Here is a 16,771-nt window from a genome sequence, read left to right as displayed (position 1 = left end):
TCGAATGCAGTGTTGCCCACCTACGGTTGAAAACTATTGGTGCCTTTTAACGAAGCATTGCGTGGAAAAATACATTTCGAGTCCTTTTTTACCCGAAGTGTTTGCAATCGTGCTTTGAAAGGGATTCCGTAGTTTGTGTAAAATGTTGAGGTCGACTGTGCTTGTGCGTGATGGATGACATCGAAAAATTGGTCTGTGAGAGGGGCCTGTCCCTTGGGTGTACACAACGGAGGAAGAGAGGCTTTCTGGATTTGTTTCGCGATACGTTTTAAGAGTTAAATATTTGCGAATACTTTCCCATTCCTCTTCCCCGTTTCCAATGTCGACATTTCTGGGTCACCGAATTTCTCTATTTAAACATCGTACAGTACAGTGCGTTTCACAGTGGAGCAAAAGTTTATGAAAACACGCGCTCGAACTCGTTTCGTTCGATCTATAATGAGTCCCGTTATAAATGTCTTCCTATTGAAAACCGATAACAATCGTAATTTAATACCGAAATACCGTGGGAACGCCTTCATGTTTATCTCTACAAGCTTGAATCCACATTTCACATTCTGTTTCGATTTATTGATTCCAAATTCATGGACCTTTCCGTTATTTGAATCGTTTATACACAAACTGCCCGTTTTGCAAATTCCTCGCTCGGTAGCATTCCAAAATGCCCACGTTCCGTTTTTCGAAACTTGAAGCATTCTGTATCCCAATCGATGGCTTCGATCAGTCCAGACTCCACAATTTAAGCCCATTCATTCATTTTCCAAGCCATCCACAGATTTCCTCTCCCTGGTCGCCTTAATATTCCAAAACAGCCGGTGTCCCAGTGCCGTCGACGAGAATCGCGTTAATAATTATGAACCAGACGCGCGAATTAGTGTAACGGGTTCGCATTCGACGAGTAATGGCCGGTCCCTTGGAACATCTAGGCGAAACACCAGGCGACTACAGAGAGCTGGGATACAGCGGGACCGAGGGAGCCGGGGTTGCAGAGAACGGGTCCTTGGCGATCCCACGGATATCCAGAGATCACGGCGGTTTCTACCTGTGCCAGGCGAGCAACGGGATCGGGCCAGGGCTAAGCAAGCTCATTCGGCTAACAGTTCATGGTAAAATATTCACGCAACACGGAGTTACAGCTGCCGGGATCTGTGTCAGCAGTCGGGGCTCGCGAACTTGGGATTCCAGCCACGATCGGGTGGCCTGGAATTCTTCGCGACCGAAATTCTGTTCACGAGCCTCGACGATCGTGGGAAATGCCCGCGGGAACTGTCGTTACGGGGATGTGTGCCTCGAAAACACGTATCTCCATTAACCCTTTGCTTGACAATTTTTCCTGGACATTCTACGAGAAACTCGAATAGTCGAGTTTAAAAGAATAATACTACCTTGTAGAGACTTTTTTCTATTTACAGTTCATTCGCGCGATGTTCAGTTTGAGATATAAAAAAGTAAGAATAACACGCTATTGCCCTCCCCGAATGGAATCACGGGACCTTTTCCAAATCTCGAATCGACAGGAGCTTCTCTAACGAGTTAGACAGACAGCAATCAGAGCATCCGATATACTCTGACGTTGTTAGCTCAACTTAAACTCAAATAGCATTGCGTGAATAGTCTATACACGTTAGTTGGACACGATTAAATTAGATCATCGCCACATGCATAGCAGAGTTACGGTCCAGTTTCGCGCTTCAATATCGCTGATAACGATTTTAACTCCATTTAACACTTTGTCAGTTACAAATTTTTCACGAATCGCATTAGCTTCACTTAAACTTTCATACTTATCGACGTTGGCTTTGACTCGACACTCTTTACGATTTAGTATGAACTAGAAACAGATGTCCGCCATCAATTGGCAATCTATTACCTCAGCTCTCAATTTTTGCCACCAGCAGTCATCGATAGTCCATATAACCGAGAACGGAACGTTATTAATGTCCAGTCCGCGAAGTAAATTTATCGAGTTTCTGGAAATTGGAAAAAAAAGTTCTGGAAATTATCGATTAAACCACTGGAAGGTTCGAACTTCGCTTGAACGAATCGTCAAACTTGCGCGTCCTTGGCGGCGGAATCGATAAGCTCCTCGGCGACGATACACTTTGCTACACCCCGAGCGGGCATTCGTTCGATCAGAAACGAACGAACGGAAATTAATTTGCGATTGCTGGTACAGCGGGCCCTCAGGTGTCGGTGAAAACAAGGCAAGAGTCGGTGCGACGAGGCGAGAGCGTGACGCTGCGCTGCGAGGCTGAAGGAGACGATCCTCTTGATCTGAGCTGGCGTGCCCGTGACAGCAGAGTCGATCCCAACTACGATGTTAGGTTTGTATCGAAATTAATCAAACCCCTTCCCTTCCATACTGCGACGCCTCGCGTGGTTCCGCGCTGTACGCACGATCGATAAGACTGACGCTTCGATCTCCTATCGGGGTGACCGGAGGGTACATGTTAATTACAGCGGAAGTCGCTCGAGACGGATCAGTCGAATGACGTAACGAGCTCTCGGGGCTGAGTGATAATATTTTCTATCGAAATAATTGAAGGAATAATACGAGATAAGAATTTCTCGATAATCGAGTGGATGGAATGAACAAATTTGTTGAAGATAATGCGAGGCACAATTGATGATTCTAAAGAGTAGTCTACGCAACCGTGATGTAGTATACCTATTTTTCAGTATAGATAGTGTTGTTAACGCGTTGATCGCTAAGCTGATAATCGTGAAAATTTCTACGTAGTTAAAATTATGTTTCGAGACAATTGGAAAGTGCGTAACCTAGCATTTGTCATGGTACTTGTTTTTCGAAATTCACCATATTCACAAATAATATTCGGATTAATTTTTATCGATAGCATGACTTCAGAATTAATTTGTTTAATTCTTTAATAAAAAGTTCTGTCACCCTTGGATGGGTGACGTGACGACCAACGTGTTAAACAGTAGTTTGACACGTGTATTCGCTAAACGTGATGAAAGGAATTAATGTTCAGACCAAAAAAAAAGAGACACAAGTTACGGACTAATTGATTCAGATATTTATTGAATTATGAGTTCAAGCATGGCGTACAGCCACACTTACAAGGAAAGCTTTTTAGATGTCCGCCTCCGATCGTTTTGATTTTTGGATATGTTTTAAAGGACCGAAGAATAAGATATACGTATTTTTTATATTGGCCCGTTTTCATATTTAGGGGATGAAACCACACCCTAAAGTTTCAGTTGCAATAGGCTACCTCCGAAACTATCATAGATAAAAGAAAACTTTTTAAGAAAAAGTGTCATGGTTTTCTATTTTCATATAAAATCTAGGCTCTATATTTTGTAAAAAATAATTTGTTTATAATAATAGCCTATTGCAGCTGAAACTCTAGGTGGTCGTTTCACCCCTTAAATATGCAAACGGGCCAATATAAAAAAAATACGTACATCTTATTTCTCGGTCATTTAAAACATATTCGAAAATCAAAACAATCGGATGCGGCACCTATAAAGCTTTCCTTGTTAGTATTCTCACTTACTCGTCAACACACAGCTAACTGTTGTGCGTTCGAATCGTCCTCTTGCAATACGCGCCGTATGGTTTTGATATAAACAATAAGGCGCTGAATACAAATTGTACCTTACAACAGTTAGAATTTGAAGGGAATATTAAACGACACATTTAATGCTTCGCGCCTGAGTGCAAAAGAAGCCCCGTGTTTGAAGCTGATAACAATTCCGTCGTCGAAAACGCGAAGGTAATTGGAGTGATCTTTCCTAAGGGCGCCTCTCGCGTCGGTACACTCCCTGGTCGATAGCACAAGGTACGTGACTCCGGGCGACGGTTGACGAGCTTCCTTGAAACATTTTCGCAACAACGCTCGCGCTCCTTCATCACGAGATTATACCGTGCATCCCTTCGCTGGGTTCCCGCTAACTTTTGTACACGCAAAATTGCGCGGGAGGCGTTCATCAATAATTCCCTCGGCGTGGTCTCGTCAACGATCTGTCGAATCCCTCGGATCTGCTCCGTGGTGCGTGCACCGCAATGCGAGAGGATATTGGAGGGATCGAAAAACGTAACGAAATCCAGCGTCAGCCTCCATCGCGTTTCCATCGTGTCTCCTCGTTCGTCCACGCGTTCGATCGAGCCTTCTTTGACCAGGTACACGATAGACAACAGGAAGATGTCGGGACGCGTGATCTCTGAACTGCGCATCATCCAGGCGAGTCACATAGATCGCGGCGATTACGTGTGCGTCGCGACGAACGCCTACGGACACGCCAGGGCGACGATCCACTTGCTGGTCCAGGAGCCACCGAATTTCCCACGGAATGTACACGTGACGGAGCAGGGCAGCCGATCGCTGGTGTTGGCCTGGTCGTCCCCATCCAGCGAGCAAGATCCAGCCCACGCAAGCTCGCCCATCACCAACTACATCGTCCAGTACAAGGAGGCCCAAGGTACGTTCCCCAGACTCGCTTTGTCCTCTGCTCCGTACACGACCGATCTATTGAACCGCGATTATCGATCCGGGAACGCTGTCTATCACGCGTCACACAGGACGTCCAGCGTCGCTTGGAAAGCTTCTCGCCAGGAACATGTGCGAAGTGTCGTCGATTTTCACGACGCTTCGCAGGGCTACCGAAAATGGGGGGGAGGGTGGTTATTCTTCTGGTCACGATAACTCGAGTTTAATGGACGGAAACTACCAGGAAAATTTCAGGGTTTAAATTATTGACGTCACCAGGCAGTTTTTCAAACAGATGTGGGGTTTCTGGATGGGGAAATGGTAGGGTGATAGGAACTGAAGACTTGATGGGATATAAGGAGATTGATAGATTTTATTCTCAAGCCTTTACAACATACGGCCAGTCCCATAAACATTCGTACCCTCTATGTCTATCAAAGAAGTTTGATTAAACTGAATAGTAATTTTGATATTATCAAATGAATTTTTCATTATAAATATGTAGAATTTCTTTCTCAAGGTTTTACAATATACAGTCAATCCTATAAATATTCGTATCCCCCATGTCTATTGAAGAAAGTTTGACTAAATTAAATAATAGATTTGATATTAAAAAATGAATTTTTCATTATAAATATGTATAATTTCATTCTCAAGGTTTTACAACATACAGTCAATCCTATAAATATTCGTACCCTCTATGTCTATTGGAGAAAGTTTTACTAAATTAAATAATAGCTTTGATATTACCAAATGAATTTTTCATTATAAATTTGTATATGAATAAGCTTACACATGTATATATATATCGACATATTTATACAAACATACACCCCCGTCAAATCAGTGCGGTTCTTCACCTTAACCCCCTACGGTCTCATTAATGAATCGAAATACAGATCGCAATAAACACGGACTTCCACCTACAGCCACTTTAACGTGACAAATTACAAAATAGACTCTGTAAACATGTTATCTCCCAACCAATGGAATCGATGCCAACAATAAAATCGAATCAAACCCCACGCGTAACGAGCACGCGAGAATTACGCACGGTTATGAAGGGTTCACGGCGATTCGTCGTTCGCTCGAGTGGGTTCGCTCCATGGCTATGCAAACGAGGAAAATTGCTCGTCAGACTCCCAGGAACCCTCCCGCGATGCTGGACCCTGTCTCGAGACACAGAGGCGTGTCTCGTGAGCGTGTACGACACAGTGACTACGATTGATCGTGGCCAAATATGCGTATTGTGGCACTGCGCGCTCGATAGCGTTTCACGGATCGCTGGCTGTGAATCTCGTTACGAAATCGCTGTGGGGGAAACGGTTCTCTCCTCAGCGGCGACACGCATCGCGTAGAAAACGTTAGATTCATTTTCATTAGATACGCATATTCATAGTGCGCGTCGTTGACGTTCCTACCGACAGCGCCTCTCCATAGACGCTCCTTTCAGCGCCTGAGAATTACCGGGATATTATCTTACCGGGAAGGGCAAATATTATAAGAGAAAACGGGTTATTGTTTTTGTAAATGGCGCTCTCACGGCGAGTTCCGAGTCGAAAAGCTTTTATTGAATTATGGTATGCCGGAAGCTTTCGTCATCGCAAGGAAAAATGTACTTATTCGCGAAAAGATGGACTGCATCAGGATGTCCTGCATGATGTACTTTAAACTGTTTTCTTTTTGGAGGGATAGTTTTTAATCTGGAGCAAATAATCTATTAGTGAGGGAATTGAGGGTTGTAGAAATGTTGGAGTTTCGATCAATACGACTTGATCAATATACATACATATGTATATCGTGATATTTCAGTATCTTAGCGCTCCAAGATTCCATTATCCAAATAGTTTATTTTTTATTTGATAGGCTATTAAACGCCCTACGGTGCAATTCAATTAGAATTAAATCAAACAGTACACATTACAGTATTACACAGAACTTAAACTTAGATACAATTGATGGGGTGTGCATCAATAAGGAGGCAGCTCCATTTTTTTCAAATTTTCCTCCTTATTGCACCACGAAAAAAGGAATGTTTTAAATCCGTGATTATGTTCTAACCTCAATAACATACAAAAATTGAGCTACCTCCTTAATTGCAGCACAGCCATCAATTACTAAATAAGTACAGTATAAACCATGAGATTTTAAAAACTTAAATATAATCAGTAATGGTTGAATCATTGGTTTGCTGAGGAGTACACATCCAAACAATTCAACGTCCCGACACAGAAATATTCCAGTACAGCCAAGAACTACCAACAACTCCGCACCTCATCAGCGTCAAACATTCCAAAACTCCAGCCAACACGATAGCTCGAGATCCGATATCCAATTACCACCCATTCATAATACCCCGATAGTTCAACGTCTTAACACCTCGATGGCCCGTTACAGTGATCCTTCCACTCAGCCGCGAAGTTAGTCGAAACTGTTTACACCAGTTGTAACAACGGAGGGTAAGAATTCACTAATAGTCCAAGGGTAGCCGAATCGCTCCAGCGATTCGTACCTTATCTCCTCGCCATAATTAACCGTTGAACTCGTTCTAGCGAAGTTCCAGGATACACGCTCGCCCACAACAAGTCCGTGACTTCGCAATTACACGGGTTGTCGTGTCCCAGGACAAATTCGTTTCGTCGCTGCGGTGCGACAGTAGGTTGCAAGGAGCAGGGATGCACTCTTCTTTCGAGCTCCATCCGCTCGCTGTTCGCTCGTTTCGTGTAGCTTCTGGCGTCTACGTGCCTCACGTCGAGATGCAAGCTGATACTCCAAAGGAAACAGATACGCCAGCGTCCCCGGATTACAGTCAGGTAGCCTATCCTTGCCAAGACCAGCGACGGAGATCGCCTTGTGTGGCCAGCGTCTCTCAAACCTGACGCAGGCATGTCCAGGGCGTTTCCTTCGTTCACGAGGGGTTGGAACAGCGATCAGGGGCGAGGTTAAGATCGATCGTAGGAACGAATTACAAAGACTTACAAGGCAGTCCACTTCGCGGAGCGCCAACGGTTAACCGTAGATAGGTGATTTATTGCTTTGACATCCGCAGTAGGAAAAAGACTCTCCGGGAGCTGCTTTGGAATTCAAATTGTGACCTATTCCATCGCTAAAGGTGTTATCCATCGCGTCGCGGAGATATCTCATCGGAGTACCTTGACTTTCTGGACGTTCGCGAGTCCTTTGACTCGGTCCTGATCATCTCCGAGAGATGAGACCTCCGAGACGCCTTGCACCGATACACACGTAATCTCTGGAAAAGTTAGCCTCTGACCGACCTACTTGCCGGGCCTTAATTTCTTATGCGCCCTCTTCCAATGAATCTTCGATCAACGATAACGCGGGCACTGGGAAAAATAGAGTACCGGGCTTGAAAATATTCCTTGCACACATAAAACAAGCGAAAGAGTTCCGAAGCTTTTCTGGATTGAAATTGTACATTGTATTTTTATCGGAAGTTTATTCTGTAGGTATCGAGTTTTTATAGGTTTACAAATTTCAGCCATTTCCCTAAGGCGATTTACTGTGGTTACCGGAATATCTTCATTGTTTTTATCTGAATAAAAAACTCATCAAACCATGTGGAAATCGATTTTTCATTTTAATTTACACCTGCGAAGTATTAAGCTGCTTGCAGCTGTCGCTTGCTTAGTTCTCGAACTCTCGAGATGAAATCTTCCGAGAAAACAGTGAAATCGAATGGGAATATTTCAAAAAATCGATATTTCGACGATCGTAGATGTGGCTCCTTAATCGATTTGGAAGCATGTCGGAGCTTGTAGCGGATTCTCAGGCGTCCAGGATATTTGAGAAACGCTGAGCTCGTCGTACGCAGCCATGCTCCCAGTCCGAATCGATCCCTTCCTCGACACGTAGCAGGGTAAAAGTCCTTATAGATTTTTGGATATTTAGGGCAATATCGCGGAGAATCCGACCATGTCGGAAAACTTGGAAGGAGAGAACTCGGTTCGGACTTGTCGTGGCCCTTACATATTTCACCGAACCAAAGCCCTCGACGTTCGCGCTGTACGAGCGTCTTCCTGGAGCAGCGAAATTCGTCGATTTTTATTCGGTCCTTCAGATGGAATTTTTAAAATTTCGTTGCTGTATCATACAACAAATTAAATGGAACTCAGAGACAAGTGGAGACAGAGGAGGAATCTTCCTTGGAGACTTCGATTTGTAACCTGATTGTTCCGTCAGTTAAAGCGAGCACGTATCTCAATAATTGTTATTGAATTTTATGAATCTTTGCGTGGTTACTTATGTACACGTGACCGAGTCATTATGTGCAGTCTCCCAGGCTGGTGTCAAAACGAATTCGAGTAACCCGTTAATATTTTGTGTGTGTTTTTACATATTATTTTTCACAGAAATTTACATAAACAGAAATACGCAGACTTATAAAATAATCTGGCACAGTTTCAAGCCATTTTTGGCCATTTCTGGACTCCTTCATAATTTAACCTTCTTAACTCGGTGCCTCCATTTCGCTTGCAAGTCTCTGCGGGTACTATATTTTCAATTAACCTTTGAGTAGCTTAAGGAACGACGTCGCCAACAGAATTTTCAAAGACACTGAAAAAGGTGTTGCAAAAAACGTATCATTCTGGTACTCGAGGGAATATCGAACTCCCGCGTAAATAGGTATGAAGCTCCATTACTCCTCTCAAATATTCATGAAGTGTAGAGTTGCAGGGAGTTGTTGTAAACCACATTTTCCAAACAGTTAATCCTCTAGAACGAGATCCTCTCGACACAACCGCTCGAAATCGAACCACCTTTCAAAACAATCCTCTACCATCAAATATCCTCTTGGTAAATTTAGCGTTATCACAACTCGCCGCGATTCTATTTCAGCCTTCTTCGATCGTTAGAAGTTCCACGCATACTTCGATTACTTTCGGAGCCGCTAATAATTATCGTTTAATTACGGCCAGCCTGTCGAAAGTAGTTTGATTTGCAGCATCTCGACGGGGCATTAAGACTCCATTATTGGACTGTCAGGCTCGATCTCAAGTTTAATCAATACTCGCCGCGGCTGGGGAGGCAATCGCGAAGAATGAAATTGTAGCGCAATATGGCAAACAATATACAATCAATATACAATCAATCTGCTGGCAATCGTGGCCAGGGAATCATTCGTTTCAAACGTACCGGGGTGTTTTCCGGTACTGCGTGTTCCTCGAAGAGCAGAGAGCTCTGTACCAAACACCCACTGATCTTAAGGTAACGTAGGATAGTATTTATGTCATTCTTCATTTTTATGATTTATAATTACTTTAAAAAGTTTTAATTCTAAGACTGTACCTATTCTCCGTTTATTGCAAACATTTTGTAGTGTCTTTTTTTTCAATATTATATTTATTTAATGTCAAAGAAAAATGTTTTTTTACCTATACCTATTCTCCGTTTATTGCAAACATTTTGTAGTGTCTTTTTTTTCAATATTATATTTATTTAATGTCAAAGAAAAATGTTTTTTTACCTATACCTATTCTCCGTTTATTGCAAACATTTTTGTAGTGTCTTTTTTTTCAATATTATATTTATTTAATGTCAAAGAAAAATGTTTTTTTCTTATGATACGTCTTCGTAGCATTTCTGAGGACGCATATTTTTTTCTTCGTTATATTGTGGAATTGAGTAACTTCCTATCACCGAAGATGGCCATAAAGCCTGATCAAGCGTACACCGAACTTTTCCCGTACCTCGATCCACGTGATCGATAAGGAAAAAGGACGACAAACAATCACCGTGAATCACAGCGGAGCCAATTCGCGATCCTCGGTTTTTACATTTTAATGGAAAAATTAATTTCTCCAGTCCTTCGAGAGCCAGCCTCCTTCGGCTCGCGGTCTTCGTATCTGCATACCAACCAACGAAAGTTTTTCAATTTTCAACGGAAAGTCGGCCGACGAATCAAAACATGTTTTCCGATCATAACACGTAGAAGATTCAGAGAGGAATAGTTCACGTTGTGTTCGACAATACTTAATTATCCCCTTCTATACACAGTGCTCAGGTATGATCAGTTGAAACAAGTGATTCTGCGTGGAAAAGTTGAATAAAATTATTGCGTACGATGCTTCGTTTTCGATAAAAGTCGGATTCGACACTGTTTGGATCGTGGGTTCCATCGAAATTCAAGTCATAGGATCCTACATATTTATTTTGTTGATTATGGAATGCGAGGCCTGTCTCAGAATGTCTTGATTCGTTTCGCAAGTAGAGTCGTTAGCCATTCGCTCGTGTTACTCGGTTGGGTGTCAACCCCGTCGGGTCACTTTTCATGAAAGCGCCGAAGGACGCGCTAGGAAGACGAAGTTCGCCACGAAGTCGATGCTTGGGCTTCTTTTTCGTCTTCGCTTTATTTTCGCGCCACGGAAAGTTCCCTTTGAGAGCGCCAAGTCGCCCCCCACCCCGCCCACAGGTTCCGGTCCCTCGTTAACTTCGGATGTCCTCATTTACGCCTAATCGACCCGAATCGCCCGGCCGGCGCTAAATTATCGATCTTAACACATGGAGAGGCAGCTGGTTCGTCGAGCGGTGTTAACGTGCGTGAAACACGTTTTCAGAGCAAGCACCGAGTCGAGAATTTGTTATCACTATCGTCTCGAGAATCCTCGAGATCTCTGCTCGACTCGCAACGAACGTTCGAAATACGTTCCTTCTGGATTTTTTATTTAAACTCCAGACTTATAAAGCAACTAGAAATAAGCGATACGTGTTTTGTTCTGGTAATTTAAGTTTACGCCGAGAAATTACCCCTCGAACTTTTGCTTCGCGAAAGACGTTGAAAATACTGGAAAGTTTGGTGCACGAGTTTAAGCAGAAAATTATGTTCGCGAGAGGATGTTAAAAATTCATTTCTATCGCCTGTATTTTCGCAATTTTTAAGATAGATGGGGAAACTTGTTATGGTAAATATGCCTACGTTTTCGAGATACGATAGAATAAAAAAAAAAATGGTACAATGTTATAAGTAGTTTCATCCCTCAAGCATGATTCCAAGCCTCTGGATAAAATCTCTCTTGTTCGTAATCATCCGATGAAACTTCGAAGTTAGATCAAACTCGGAAGTGACTTTCTTGCGAGTCGAGCACGGGATCCCGATGTCGTCTACGACTAAGACGACAGGATCCTGCGGTCCACGAATTGGCGAATCATTTTATAGCTTTTCAGTTCGACGGGGGATCGCTCGACGCGAGTACTTGGTCGGTATTAACTGGTATTAGAGGTCTGGTAATAGAAACCGCACGAGCACCGAGTTTTCACTCAATCAGAGCCGGAGCACGCTTGATTAAACTTGGAGCGCTTTCGAGGTAGAGACGCGTCGTCCTCGTGCCGCTTCGATGCCCGAAGCTTTCGTCGAAGTTGCCCTTCCCCCCCGTTGAACTTTGCCTTTTCGACGAGCGATCGCATCTCCATCGGGTACTGGAATTTCGTGGGATTCGGTTTTTCGTCGACCGCAGACCGCTCGGTTCGATTTTTCGGCCGCTTCGTGTCGGATTACTGCTACTCTGCCGGGACACGATAACGGCGGACTAATTCCGACGGTCGGGATAACCTAATTTCGGGGCCGCCTAACGTTATTGTCCACGTGCCCACGGTTGCTTTTCGCGAAACAATGAAGCTACCGAGAGTGATGTTGTTTGCGTCGAAATTACAGGACGTTGGTAGCGAGGGACGATTTATTTCTGTGATTTGCTTCAAGTTTGCATTGCGTGAACTTTATGTCAAAATAAATCCTCTTTCTAGTTTTTGTATGTATTAGGTGTACTGGAAAGTAATGTCGTTTGTGCAATTTTAAATATTTTTTTATCACTCATCAGCTCATTGATTTTTATCGATATGGCGTTGAAAATTTGCACACTAAATGGCAAAAGGCTGTTGATAACAAAGGCGATTACATAATTGATTAAAAATAGAAATTTATTAAAAATTTGTTTGAATTTAATGTAAAAGAAACGACATTACTTTCTAGTCCACCTAATAAATACAGGAATAGTTCATTAACGCGGTAGATTGTTGATCTTATAGAGGGTAGTTATTGCTGCTACTATGAATACTGTGTGCAGAATTTTGATGCTGGTTTTATAAACACAGAGTGAGGCAGTTAAAATAATTCGGCCACCTGAATAATTCGCTTACTGTTAGCAATAAAATGAAAAGTGTAGAACAACAGTTTTTTGTTTTCGAGAGGCACATAACGTGGTGTCAATAACTTTTTTATCGGGGAAAGCGTAGAAGAGATATGAGAGTCGACTCTGTTTTTTGTAAGTAGAATCATATAATTTCTTATACATATTCCGATAGAGTGTTTCAAGACGAATACAATGACCTATAGTCGAAGGTCATTCAAGGTTACATAAGCTAATGGAAAATAAATTGTTATTGGCAAGTGTCTTGTTCGACACTTTTTCATTTATTGCTAAAAGTAAACGAATTATTCAGGTGACCTGTTTCAAATGTCTCGCCCTGTATACACTCTGTATTGTTGTTGATGAAAAATGTCAATGAATTTCAAGTATCTTAAAGATACGACCCTCGGCGTCTTGACCTTTAAATGATCCCCAGCACAAAGACTGAGGCTTGTTCTTTCGACACAAACAACCCCTAAATCTAAAACACCCTGACATTTCTTCAAACAAACGAATAATTGGTCGATAACAGTAGGTGCTCCTTTCTTGAAGTTCAATTAAAAGAACAGTAACACCTATACAACTCTTACTAGACTGTAAGAAGAGTAGCAGTTCTGTTTTAACCCTTTGCACTCGGATGTCTCCTATGAGGGGACATCGTAAGTCTAACAAACTTTGTTATTGACACCGCTACAAACATAAAGGATTCATAAATAATACATAAATACTTTACGTTTGCAGCGGTGTCAACGCTTCAAGAAAGCTCTAAGAATTTATAATCGAGTCTAATAATGCCTAAAAAGACACGTTTCCAAAGTTAGACTATTTTATGTGATGCGACTCCTGTTTGCACATTTTGCAACGAGATGAGGCAGAGTGCAAAGGGTTAACGATACAAAGGGACGCAACAAGAGTGCCCCGTAGCTAATAGTAACGACCGTATCGAATTTGCAATCAGCGTCTGCCTTGAATCAAGATCCAGCAAGTGGAAGAATCTACTTTCGCAAAACTTCCACTCGAGGGGAATTCTCCCAGCCATTACTACCTCTACCAGCTTGAATACTTAAAATGCGAAACGTTTGGTGCACCTAGTAATGGGACCCGTTAAACAAAAGTTTTCCGCATACGTATTACGTCGATTCTTCCTCTTCGTGGATCCCTCGTAGTCGCCCACGCGTCACGCGCTCCGTAAATCCGCTCGACCCAATCGATCAACGCTGCACGAACCCCCTCTAAGCGTTGTCGTTGCCTTTTGCTGGAAAGACGTGTGGCATGAGCACAACACGCAGAAGATGGTGACAGGGGACAACACGGTCGCGCTGGTGTCGCCCCTGAAACCGGCGACGTCCTACCACTTTCGGGTGCTTGCGGAAAATCACCTTGGAACATCAGCGCCAAGCGACATCCTTCATGTCAGTATCAAACATATCAGCATGCCTCGAAAGAGAACATGTCATTCTATCGCGTTAATTCCATTCGTTGAGCCCGTGTTCTGGGCAACCACGTCCCTGACTAACGAGCTACTCTTCTTCCCCGTTGGCCCCCGCGACGACATCCACCTCGACGACGACGTTCACCGGGACTACAACAGGCCCAAACCGACGGTGAGATCCCTGGAGGCCCTCCTAGGCACGTTGTCGCCGAGCCCCTGGGACCGCAGCAGGTGAAGGTCACCTGGCAACCACCGGATCGATCCCTGTGGAACGGAGAACTTCTCGGATACACCATCAGCTACGCCAATCTCGGGTATCGTTACACGCTTACGGCTGTTTAGAATAGTTTCTAGCACGCTTCGGGACCGTGGTGGCCGCGGGGGACGCCACTCTTCGTCGATGGGTCTCGAATCTTCGCCGATTATCGCGACGATTTCGCGACAATGGAGCGCCGATCGACGCGCGTTTCCGTCGGCGGCGGGCGCCGGATAATTGTCGCGCTTTGTTATCGAATTCTCGGAACCGGTGTTTTGCGAACGGTCGCTGACTTGGTCCGTGGCGAGATACTGGTATTCGTAAATGGCTATCTCTGTGGAGCTGAGCTTGTTTCTACGTGGATACATTCTTTATTTGAATGTTAGGAATTCAATTCGTCGGAAAAAGGTATTGGAAGACTTTGAAACTCTTAGAACTCGGAGATGAATCATTCGTGGAATACGAAAGGGGGTTACTCAAGTGACCAGATTGACCCTTTCAGACCTGGAGTTCACAATTGAGGACGCAAATTTTGAAATATACCGACACTATCGTCTATGGCGAATGTCCTTATCAGTTTTCCTCGAAAAGTACCAGTATTAGAATTTATTTTTTACTTTTTCCATAATAATTTCAGTCCAAGTTAACTCTGACAATTAAATTACATTAACACGAGAAAGAAACATAATTCAGGTCTGAGAGGGTTAAATTCCTCTGTATAGCGGATAAGAGAACTCTCGATATTTAATTTTCCATATCTTCCATAGCTTCCTTACTCAGACGCTGCCCACCTCCGCTCGAAGCCAACTAATTTCATATTAAGAATCCTCTGTTTTCGCGAGTTCCAATAACCAGTCAAACCCGCCGACGAAAATTCCCAACGGGCCCGAGCGTAATAAGCTTCAAACGTAATGGATCGGAGTGAAGGGACGCCGGGAACCGATCGATGGATATTAATATTCGTCGGGGAGGACTGCCTCGGATCAGAGTCGTCGCGAAACTTTCAACGCCGCGTCTTCAGCCGGAATAATCAGATTCCTCGGAGTCCCGGATTCCACGGATTCTTTTTAGCCCCGATCCCCTTCGACTCTAATTCGCGAAGAATCGCGACGGTTTCGTCGCGAGGCGGTGAGGAAACGCGACGTGGCTCCCGGATGCTTCGAACTTCCGGTGCCTACTCGGCTGAACGAGAAGGAGAATTTCATATCGAAGGCTAGGGTATCGAGGGAAAAAGTGCCGCGAATCATAACACCATTTTTCGCTCCAGTTTCCACGGGATGGCTTTAAGTATCGTCGGGTTCCGCGCGTTCCTTACTGCGTTTTATCTTTCCGGCCCGTGGCACATCGGAACCGTGGCTTTATTTCAGAGGGAACGATCAATCGGTGAACATCACCAGAGTGGGAATCACGGGAAACGGGGACGGATCGTACGATTACAGTCTAACAGGGCTGCGAAAGTACACCCAGTACAGCGTCGTGGTGAAGGCGTTCAATAATAAAGGCGACGGCCCAGGATCCGACCCGGTGACGGTGCAGACTCTGGAGGACGGTGAGCATACTCTATTTAGGATCTTAATTGCTCTTGTTTGAGCGTCATCCTATTGCACGTGACGTTGTCTACGTCAATTATCGTGCAATCCTACGATGAACGACGGAAGTAGGAACAGGTGGACACCTTTAAGGCTTTTCTCTTTGGAAGAGACTAGACTGGTGCGCCGTATCACTGGACTAGCCAGTGACTTGTTTTTGTGCTTTAAATCACGAAAAATGGTATAAAGTATATTGTCTAGTTTTTTCCTGAAACTTTACTTATAATATTTGATTGATATTCGAAAGGAAACGGGTCTTAAACCGTTGCACTCGGATGTCCCCTATGAAGGGATTGTTCGTCTAGCAAATTTTGTTAGAGGTTATTTAGAATAAATTTACGCTAGGGCAAATTTTTAAAAAATGCACGTTTCCTTGAAGTTTTCTTATTGGAATTGCACGAGAAAGCAAACCATTAACATAAAGAGTATGAAGTAAAGGGTCTTCTTAAAGATGCTTCAGGGTTTTGTTTTTTAATAATAAAATATGCCTGTCAACGTGACGTAGCGGACACTTTCAATTATGTTTAATTACTATCATGTATACTTTATTTAAAATATACCAATTTAACGTATTCAATATATATTACAATACACGTATTACATCACAGTATGTATCGAAGATATTAAAAAATAAAATTCTGAAGTCTCTTTTGAAAAATTCTTCATGTTTAAGAAGAAAGCTATAAGAAAGCTATAAGAATTTATAATCAAGTCTAATAATACTAAAAAAGACACGTTTCCAAAATTAGACTATTTAATGTAATGCGATTCTTGTTCGCACATATTGCATCGAGATGAGGCAGATAAGTAAACTCTAAATGATTCACTAGAGTAACAACTTCGCAAAATTTACCAAGGTTAAAGAAGCCAAAGCAGGAATGGTACATCGAAACTCAACT

General features: G+C 43.2%; 1 protein-coding gene across 7 annotated transcripts in view; it reads left to right on the top strand.

Moving 5' to 3' along the window:
• The window catches only part of LOC128873224 (cell adhesion molecule Dscam2-like), a 209,999-nt gene that overhangs the window by 173,450 nt on the left and 19,778 nt on the right, over positions 1-16,771 (top strand). For all 7 annotated transcript variants that reach the window (XM_054116629.1, XM_054116627.1, XM_054116625.1 and 4 more), the window contains exons 13-18: positions 927-1,106; positions 2,177-2,324; positions 4,148-4,446; positions 13,859-14,007; positions 14,187-14,341; positions 15,651-15,832. In XM_054116629.1, coding sequence (XP_053972604.1) covers positions 927-1,106; positions 2,177-2,324; positions 4,148-4,446; positions 13,859-14,007; positions 14,187-14,341; positions 15,651-15,832 — 1,113 coding nt within the window. The remainder of the gene's footprint in view (positions 1-926; positions 1,107-2,176; positions 2,325-4,147; positions 4,447-13,858; positions 14,008-14,186; positions 14,342-15,650; positions 15,833-16,771) is intronic.

Source organism: Hylaeus volcanicus, chromosome 3, assembly GCF_026283585.1.
Source record: "Hylaeus volcanicus isolate JK05 chromosome 3, UHH_iyHylVolc1.0_haploid, whole genome shotgun sequence".
Classification (NCBI taxonomy): Eukaryota; Metazoa; Arthropoda; class Insecta; order Hymenoptera; family Colletidae; genus Hylaeus; species Hylaeus volcanicus.
Note: the sequence above shows the minus strand (reverse complement) of the source record. Positions and strands in the feature narration are given on the sequence as shown.